The sequence below is a fragment of the Pundamilia nyererei genome, unplaced genomic scaffold (genome assembly GCF_000239375.1).
Source record: "Pundamilia nyererei isolate P.nyererei 1_Seehausen unplaced genomic scaffold, PunNye1.0 scaffold00710, whole genome shotgun sequence".
Lineage (NCBI taxonomy): Eukaryota > Metazoa > Chordata > Actinopteri > Cichliformes > Cichlidae > Pundamilia > Pundamilia nyererei.
Window position 1 is genome coordinate 27,826 of NW_005188111.1, and position 10,209 is coordinate 38,034.

General features: G+C 39.9%; 1 protein-coding gene across 1 annotated transcript in view; it reads left to right on the plus strand.

The window, feature by feature from the left end:
- LOC102205893 (uncharacterized) overlaps positions 1 to 9,964 on the plus strand; it is a 31,162-nt gene extending 21,198 nt beyond the window's left edge. The window contains exons 3-9 of the mRNA XM_005754869.1: positions 1,335 to 1,685; positions 2,221 to 2,556; positions 2,644 to 2,739; positions 2,912 to 3,244; positions 4,227 to 4,553; positions 7,428 to 7,754; positions 8,692 to 9,964. Coding sequence (XP_005754926.1) covers positions 1,335 to 1,685; positions 2,221 to 2,556; positions 2,644 to 2,739; positions 2,912 to 3,244; positions 4,227 to 4,553; positions 7,428 to 7,754; positions 8,692 to 9,044 — 2,123 coding nt within the window. The 3' untranslated portion in view covers positions 9,045 to 9,964. The remainder of the gene's footprint in view (positions 1 to 1,334; positions 1,686 to 2,220; positions 2,557 to 2,643; positions 2,740 to 2,911; positions 3,245 to 4,226; positions 4,554 to 7,427; positions 7,755 to 8,691) is intronic.
- Positions 9,965 to 10,209: the final 245 nt, after the last annotated feature.

Here is a 10,209-nt window from a genome sequence, read left to right on the forward strand (position 1 = left end):
TACTGTGGTACGACATTATCTCCTCTTTCATAAAGGATGCACCAGTGCCTCCTCTAGTAAATTAGGTAATAAAAGAAAAAAATTAGTATTTAGAGGACTCTGATCATGACTGCAGATACTTCAGGGCAGGGGTCTCAAAACCTAAATGAGCTGTGGGCAAATGCTGGCACTGTCATCTCATGTGAGCACCACTTTAGTGTTCAAGTAGTACAAAACAAACAAACAAATAAGAAAAAACCCATTAATATTTCCAAAAATGTAGTGTTTGTTTTTTAAAATTTCAAATATTGTAGAACAAGACAAAACTGCAAACGTGAACGCATTTTTATTTTCTTCTCACTCTTAACTGAAGCTGCGAGTCCTAGTTCTGCCCTGGTCCTCCTCCATTAGGACATGCCTAGAAAAACCTCAGTTTGGAGGCATCCTTGTAAGATGCATGAACCAGCTCAGCTGCCATCTTTTGATACGGTAGTACTCTAAGCCTAAATCATTATATAAAATGAGTAACAGTAGGGTGGACATTAGGTAAGGCTGCACTTTTTGCAGCGATCTTGTTTAGAAAACAATTTTTGTATCAGTAATATGTTTTCTTTTTGTCTGTTAATAATCATGTGAAACTGCACATGATTATTTGCAGCTAACAGGTTGTTAATGCTATCCACCAAGTCTAAAAACAGCATGTTAATACTTGGAGATCCTGAAGACATGCTCATCCAACTGAGCTAAACCTGCGCCCGAACTTGTTTAATCACCAAAATTGGAGAAGGCATAGAGTGGCGATAACCTACATAGCCTATAACATATGAAACAGGAAAAGACCGCCGTGCATTCTATTTATTTCAACAAAATAACTGTATTCTGATTACCACCTATTTAAACGTTAACTGTAACGGAATAGAGTTTCTCATATTGTGTATTTTAAATGTGTCAAGCCAGTACATGTATTCCATTACTCCCCAACACTGACTACATCTCTGCCTGTTGGAATGTTTTTAGTTGATCATTTAAAGCTATTTCTGCTCCTAGTGGTCCATTTTTGCAGCTGGGACCTAACCCAAATTTTCCTTAGGAGTGTTTTGGGAGAATGTGTTCATCCATTCAGGACAGAAAAGGACACTTGGATAATCTGTGCTGAGGAGCATTAAACTGTTCTTGATACATCGAGAGGTCCTTCAGACACAGCAGCCTTTTCACTCTATTTAAATATGCAAAGATTAAAATGTTGTCATTTCTTTGTAAAATGTTCCCTAAAGATAATGTTACTTGTAATCTATTAGTTCAACACTAAATCAAACCCAAACATTCCTTTGATTTCTGTTTTTGTGTCTTCACAGTTTCCCAGCATGCTCTGGCTGTGGTGGTGGAGGTATATGAGCGGGAGACTTCTGTCCTCTTGCCCTATGTTTACAAAGGTTCTATACCCAAGGACAATCCCACAGTGATGTGGACTTGCAGTGACCTCAATCCCAAATCTGTCCACCTACAAGGAAAAGGAGGAGACGATCTTAAAGGGCAAAACCAGCGCTACAGTGGGCGCACATCAATGAGTCGTTATGCACTAAACACAAAAGACTTCAGCCTCACTCTGAGGAAACCCAAACTGACTGACAGCGGTATTTACACCTGTTCCATCAGTGCTGGAGGAGAAGAACATAGACTGAGTGACATCCAGCTGCACGTCAAAGGTCAAACCTGCTGTAATGAAAGAGTAAAAGTCAGTACAGTAGATAAAGCTCAAATAGTCCCAAAAGCAAGAAGAAAAGCCAAGTTTTTTCTGAATAGTTCTGAAAGTCTTGATTAACCTAACAGAAAGATTTACAATGGACCTAACCTTAAAATGAAACAACAAAACATGAGCAAGAAAGGGAACTCAAATAAGATCTTATTGATACAGCCTCTGTGGTATATGGCATTACATTCTTTTAGGTGTGCAGAGTTGTCTTCTCTTCTCAGGGAGACAAATCTCAGTAGACTTTTTACATATTGTCCATGAGGAAAAATTCAAGATTTCTTTTAAAACACTGAAACATTCATTATGATCCCTCAATCATCTGTAGCTGTAGCAACAGTTCATAAATTCCAGTTTAGTTATCACTCAAAGCAAAGAGTAGTGATCCTCATTTGTAAAATCAGAGGTCAGAAATGCAGAAACTTGTCATTTGCCATGAGTGTGACTGCTATTGGTCCTATATTTGATATTGTGGTTTCTTGTCCTTTCAGATCACCCCATGGAGGTGAAGGTGGAGGAAGGCTCAGAGTCTGTCATCCTGCCCTGCAAAACTGAACCTGACCTGCCTGAGAACACCAGAGTGGAGTGGACTCGCTCTGACCCAGAACTCTTGATAGTTCAGGAGTATTCAAACAAAGGTGGCAAACTTATGAAACAGGACAACTTTTACAGAGACCGAACGGAAATGAATAAAGACCTGCTGAAAACTGGAGACCTCAGTCTGACCCTGAAACGCCCCACAGAGAGAGACAGTGGGAGATACATCTGCACCATCTACAGGGACAAAGACATCCTGAGACAGAAAGTAGTGCTGCACCATGTCAGAGGTCAGAGCTGGTGGACAGTGGCTCAGATTAACTTCAGAATTCAAAGGTCATAATTTATTTATGCATTTATTTTTTGTTTCTCCACAGAAAAACCTCCACTTTGGGCCACAGCTGTCGTAGTTCTTCTTGTTCTGGTGGTTTTTGTGGGACTCATATATAGATTTCAACACTATTCCATGTCAGGTGAGTCTCTCGTGCCAGACACACTAATGGTTAACAAGTGTCCCCTGGTGGCTCCTTAACTGTCACTCAAAAGTCCAGAGGCTGAAACAATTCCTGTCCTTCAGCTTTCTTTAAAACTCTGAAAACTTGCTGCTGCTGTTTGTACAGTTCATGTTGTTTGTTGTCCTGTCAGACTGTCAGGTGGAGGTGAAGTCAGGGGTGGAGTCTGTAAAGCTGCCTTTCAAAACCAACACAAAAAAAATACCTGAAGATGCTAAAGTGGAATGGAAGGACAGATACAACAACAAAGTCCATGTGCACCAGAATGGTTGTGATAGGATTGAAGACCAAAGCCCAGCATACAGGGAGCGAACAGAGATGAAGCGCAACCCGCTAAAAACTGGAGACCTCAGTCTCATCCTGAAATACCCCACAAACAGGGACAGAGGCATCTACACCTGCACCGTCTACAACAAGGAGGGAGAAAAAATCCTGAATGACACACAAGTGGAGCTTAAAGTCAGAGGTCAGTGTGTACTTAGTTTTCACTTGTATTTCATATAATATTAACTTGTGACCATTCACTGATGATAATGGGAAAAATGTTGTGCTTCTGCAGGAATCTTTATATTGAGACCAAGTCGTGCCATCAAACTGCCTTTGTTCACTTTGACTCTGTCCCCAAAAGTAATCAGTTTAATGAGGCACTTTGTGTCTGTGCCAGATCTTTTTCGCTGAATGAATATACTGAGGCTATACACGTTAATTAATTACCTAGATTAGATTACTTTGTCTTCATTTGGCTGCTCATTTTAAAGGTTGCCACAACAGGTTATCTTCCTACATCTCCCCCTCTTCCAGCATCCACCCCTAACAGTCTTGCTGTTCTCCTTCTGTCACAAATCACCTTTGATATTGATCTCCACCCAATCCACCCCGCCTGCATTCTCCTTTATCACCTCCCTTTGCACTGTCCATTCCTTTCAAGGGTTGACTCCAGGTAGTTAAACTCATCTACTTTCACTACTTCTGCTACTTCCATGTTCACCTTTCCACCCGTCTGCCTCTCATGCATGCACTTGTATTCTGCTATGCTTCTACTGACAGTGCACATCACCCTTGTTTGTGAAAATCATCACTCTCTAAAGTTAGAGGATACTTGTTAAACAACAGGAAGTGTTAGAAAGACTGGTGTGAGCCTGCTTGTTGCTGCAGATCTTCTGAAACCTGGGGGTGGAGTTTTAAGACTGTCACTCTGAGTTCATTTTCAATGTCCAACTTTGTTCTATATTTTTTTTTTATTGATTGAAGCCACAGCAGAAAAGACATAAGTAGGATGTGATAAAAGAAGTATCACCAGCCTCTCTTGCCCAGGAGTAATTAGTGTAATCTTTCTCCACTCCAATCCAAAATGCAGAAAGGTTCTGCTGTAATCTACCTGCAACTGGTGAGGAAGAAAAACCTGCTGCTGCCTGTACAGCTCATGTTGTGCTTTGTTGTCCTCTCAGTCCCCCAGGTGGAGGTGGATTCAGGGGTGGAGTCTGTCCAGCTGATCTGCAAAACCAGAGTTCGTCTGATAAAAAAAGACCATATAGTGGAGTGGACGGAGAACAACAAGAAGGTCCATGTGTATCAGAACGACTCTGAACAGCCTGAAGAACAGCACCAGGATTACAGAGGCCGGACAGAGATGAATAAAGACCCGCTGAAAACTAGAAACCTCAGTCTGACCCTGAAACACCCCACAGAGTGGGACACAAACACCTACACCTGCACCACCTACAGCAAGGAGGGAAACATCCTGCTGATGAAACAAGTGGAGCTTAAAGTCAGAGGTCAGAGCGTACATAGTTTTGCCTTGGATTTGATATCATACTCATTTTTGACCTTTGTAAACAATCTTTTTTAATTTTTTAACTAGAAATGCAGCAATGAGAGTTATTGCAATACAACAACTAAAAATAATGGGTCAGTTACTGATGATACTAAAAACATTTTATCTGACCGTTTTGGAAAGCCATATAAAGCGATGGCTGTTGAATAACCTTTTGCTTCGGTGCACCCAGATTTTTCAACCGCATCAATTAACACCGCATTTTCACATTTGCACTTTTTCAGGGGGAAATTGCCATCCATACAGACAATATTGATTTGTAAATGATTAACTAACAATCTTGTCAACACAAAGTTCTTTATTTGAAGCACATTTCTACAAGAAAGATAAGTTACTGAAAAAGTGGTTGTGCTTAAAGTGCTTTGGCAATATTGTAGACAATGATAAACATCGTCTGACGCTTAAAGGCAGTGGGAAGAGGGGACACTTGGGCAGTGCATTTATCACAGCATTCTGGATACACTGTGTATCGCATTAGCAGCAGTCACAAATGCAGTATTGCCGGCCATGGTCTTTCCACACTCACCATAGTAAACGCAGTGCATCATGTTGCCAGCTTTATAACAGACAACCGCCTTAAAAATATTCTGCAGAAGAACAAAGACTGAAGAAAAACATGAATCAACATATGAACATTACCTGATGCTGCTGAAGTGAAGCAGAGTAATGTTACAGAGGTTTGATTACAGACACAGCTAAGAGTTTTGCAATTTGGCATAATTTTGAAAAGTTTTAATTTCGTTATTATTAAACATTTTTGGGGAAAAGAAGAAAAACAGTGCTGTATCCAATGGTAGACTGGTGCGTAATAAGAAGAAAAATTGTGCAGAAAACAGAGATTTGAGATGGGGAACTGTTCTTGAAGTACATTTTGGTCGGAGAGGGACAAAACCTGCAGCTCAGAATCAGTGAGATGTCGACTTTTAGCCCCGATGGCACAAACATGCCAGAAAGCTCTGTGTTTGTCTTTGTGTAGAATCTGTTTACCTGCTCTTATTTACTGTTTTAGCTATTTGGTGGTTGTTGAAATAGTTTTGTGAGCTCCTGGAGTTTCTGGCAAAATTAATTTACATTGAAAAATGAATTCAGGATTTAATGAATTAATATTGCTTTATTCAAGCTAAAATAATTTTAAATCAATTATTGAAACCCAGCCAACTACTCACCTCTGTCTATCCGCCTGCACTTTCAAACATACACACATGTAGGCCGACAGGACTGTCTGGACCACGACCAATCAGAGAGGTCCCACCCCTGACTACCTTTGATTGGTTTAGACCACGATATGGGCATAATGTGTGTTTGTTGTTGACCACATGGAGATTTTTCAGAGTTGCTGAGACTTTAAAAAAACTTTTTTCTTTTCCTTTTTTTTACTCGAAAGGCTGGTCAACCTACGATTTTCTTTTAGTTGCACCACTGAGAAATAAGTCGCATATGTGAACAAATTGATCACACTCTAGAGCCCTGAAAGGGAATGGGTTTTTTGTGTGTAGCTCAGTCTATTTCAGATTTCCATTACACCAGCTTAGTCTTCATGCTTCAGGTGAGTTTGGGAGACGTCAGTTCTTGGCAGTCTGAGGCCTGCTTTAGTCCCTGATCTGAAGACTGCATCCCTAATTCTTAGATGTTTTTAAAACCTGATATATTGTGATTCATATATTCAAATGTTTTAAGTTGGAGTTGATTATATTCAGCAATCGTCTGAGTGATGCAGCTATTTTCTCCAGATCACTTATTTTAATTGTGTGCTTTAAGTGTGGATGCGTGTCACCTTGTTTATAGTCCAGTTCATGTTGCTCACTGGTATTTTTCCACATCTTCCAGTGTTACATTTAGCTTAGTTTTAGTTTGCAGTGCTTTGAATTTTACCCAGTTTCTTGAGGCTTTCTTGGCTATGCCAACATTGCATTTGTTACATATATATTCATGAAGACATGAGATCCATTTAGCTTCCTGTTTACAAACCTTAAGATCACTGCTGGGTTCTTGTTGGTGTTGGTGAAACAATGACATTGTTTGTCCTGGTGCATTGTTCCAAGTCTGCAATCCTGCTCTCCAGGTACGCTATCTGCTTCTTCTTCCTCACATTTTTAATACAGAGCAACTTTAACTTAACAAAGTCCAATATACTTTTCTATTACATCCCAACAGCAGATATAAAAAAGACTTTTTCTGAAAGACTATTGTCAGCTTCCTCATCTGTGTCCTCGTAGGCCCAACGTTATCTGGTGAACAAGCTCAGTTAGCTGTGAACTTGTCAGCTTAAAATTGATTTTAGTTTGAATATCACAATATCGATTCAGTAAAATCCAGGATTGATTTTTAAATATGAATGTATTTTACCAGAAACGCCAGAATCTCAGCTTAAAGCTCACACTGCTGTTTTAGCTGTTTGGTGGTTTCAGATTGATTTTCAATCTCCAAAAAATTACTTGTATTTTATCACCTTGCATTGTCTATTGTTTTGTTCTGTGTTATATTGAGTGGTTTTCACTTTGACAATTTTGCACTTACTTGGGCTAAGAGAAACATTTCATCCCATAAAGGGAAATTGAACTTGAAAGTCTAAATATGTTTAACTTCTTTCATAGGACACCCCTCATGGAACAAGTTCTTGATTCTCTTTCGAAGACAGCAAGTAAAGCTTTGAGTCTGGACATGTGACAATAACACTTCTTTTAGCAAATGGTCATCTCTGCCACTGACTGGACAGAGAAGAAATGCAGCACTGTCTTTGTTCAGTGGAGAAGTTGGATATATTTCAGACTGAAACTAGTCAAACAACTCATGTTGTGCTTTGTTGTCCTCTCAGTCCACCAGGTGCTGGCTGATTTAAAGGCGGAGTCTGCCAAGCTGCCCTTCAACACCAGCGTTAACCTGTCTGAAGAGGATAAAGTGGAGTGGAAGGACAGAAACATCAGGAAGGTCCATGTATATCCAGAAGTGTCTGACCAGCCTGAAGAACAGGACCAGCGTTACAGAGACCGAACACAGATGAATAAAGACCCGCTGAAAACTAGAGACCTCAGTCTGACCCTGAAATACCCCACAGACTGGGACACAAACGCCTACACCTGCACCGCCTACAGCAGGAAGGGAAACATCCTGCTGGTGAAACAAGTGGAGCTTAAAGTCAGAGGTCAGTGCTGCAGTGTGTGTGTGTGTGTGTGTGTGTGTGTGTGTGTGTGTGTGTGTGTGTGTGTGTTAGGGACTGTGGGGAATCTTTGTGCATTAGTTATTTGATACGATGTCTTGCACTATCCTACTGTATATTACTGTATACTACTATTCTTATTGTATATATTGTATATCTTATTCATCTGTTCCTCTGTCTCTCTTGCTGCTTTGAGCATGTACATGACCAAAGAATTCCCCTCGGGATAAATAAAGATATTCTTTCTTGTAGAACTGCGGTTTTAAGCAATGTGGTTGAAAAATTTGGGTGCACCTAACTTTTGTGCTGGTGCACCTAAGAAAATAAGTTAGGCACACCAGTGCAACCATGGCAAAAAGTTAATCTAGAGCCCTGTATAAAATATTTGATCAGATGATAATGGTAGAATGTATGTATATATTTATTTATTAAAATAGTTTATTGTAGAATGGAAGTTCAGAAATTAAAAACTCACCTAACAGTAAAATAATGGTTTAGTCCTTAACAGCTAGAGTATTTAAGGCTGCCAGTTGTCATTAGACAGGAGAGTGATTGTGCTGTGAGAAAGCTTAATCTGCCAGTGATTGTCATGGCCTTAAAGCTATATGGGCAAATAAACACTTCTTGCTTACACCATACTGTGTCTCAGTCTTCCTCACTGTAAATCCAGCCAAAAAAGGGTTGTGAGCCAAGACCAGCTGTGACAGGAGAGTTTACTCTGATGCACATAGACCAAAGATATAAGTTAAAAGAAACCACAGCACCATCAGACTCTGATCATCTCCAATTGCTCTAAAACTCATTTGACTTTAAAGATTTCTGTCCTCTGCTCTGATCTGCTTCTATCCTTTACCTTCCTCTATAACTCTGAAAACAAACCTGCTGCTGTCTGTACAGCTCATGTTGTTTGTTGTCCTCTCAGTCTGTGAGGTGGAGCTGAAGATGGGGGCGGAGTCTGTCCAGCTGCCCTTCAAAACCACAAAAAAACTGCCTGAAGATGCTAAAGTGGAGTGGAAGGACAGATACAACAGGAAGGTTCATGTGTATCATAATGCATCTGACCAGCATGAAGAACAGGATGAGGATTATAGAGATAAAACAGAGATGAATGAATGCCCGCTGGAAACTGGAAAGCTCAGTCTGACTCTGAAAAACCCCACAAAGGAAAACATTGGGAGATACACATGTTGCATCTGGAGAAAGGGAGACATAATCAGATCGAAAACAGTGATGTTAACAGGAAAAGTAAAAGGGGGGTTGTATGCTTCCCCCTAGGTGTGATCTTTCAGAAATACAATATCGCTTCTCACAGTTATGCTGATGATATACAGATCTACTTTGAACTAACTGATGATCTGTCTCTGCACTGTTTGTGTGAGGTCAAATAATGGCTCTTAGGAAACTCTCTTAAATGATAAGAAAACGGAAATCGTGGTATTTGATAGTAATATCCCTCGCGGCCAACTTCCTGATGCCCTTGGTTCCCTTGCCAGTTCCATCTCTGACACTGTTAGCAATTTGGGTGTGTTGCTGGATAGCTCTTAAATTTGATAAACAAGTGTCTGCTGTAGATAGATCTAGCTTCTACCAACTGTGGCTAGGCATGCCCTCTGACTGGAACTGGGAGGTTTGCCTCTATTATCCCTGTTCTTGCTGATCTGCACTGCACCCATTAAATACCGTATCCAATTTAAAATACTGCTGCTTACTTTTAAAATGATCAACAACACAGCGCCAAGATACCTTATCGAATTCCTTAGATTGTACATCCTTGTTAGAGCACTAAGATCATCTACTCAGGTAATCTAGGTGCAGCCAAGATCTTGGCTGAAATCTAGAGGTGACCGTGCGTTTGCCTTGGCTGCACCTGATTTGTAGACTTATTCTGTTTCTCTTTTATACATTTCTTTTATGGCTTTGTGCTTTTACCATGTTTTTATTTGATATGCATTTCATTGTTACTTAGGTAACTGTTTGTACAGTCATTTGTATAAAGAGTAAACAGGACTGGTGAACTAACGCAGCAGTTTTTCTGGACCTTTGCTGCCCTATTATGTTGGTTTTTTTTCTGAATCTTTGGTTTTTATTTAGCCTTTTCTCTATTTTTTTTCCAATGAGTCTTAGCTTTACACAGACTTTGAAACACATTTAACAAGAAACCCCCGAAGACTTACATTAAAGTCTCATTGTTTCTGTACCTATTTTCGTGTATTCTCATTTGTTTGGCTCCCTGAGTGTCAATTCCTGCTTCTGTCTCATCTTCCTCTGTTCCCTTGTCTTTCAGAGTACTGTTAGGGTGATATTCTGCCAAGTGTGAAGTTGATGAGCTTCACAGTTACAACAGGTTAACATGTCTGAATAACATGATGAAAGTACAAGCATGAACATTTTAAACATGTTTTTTATATTTATTTATATTTCAATAATATGTTTTAATGTT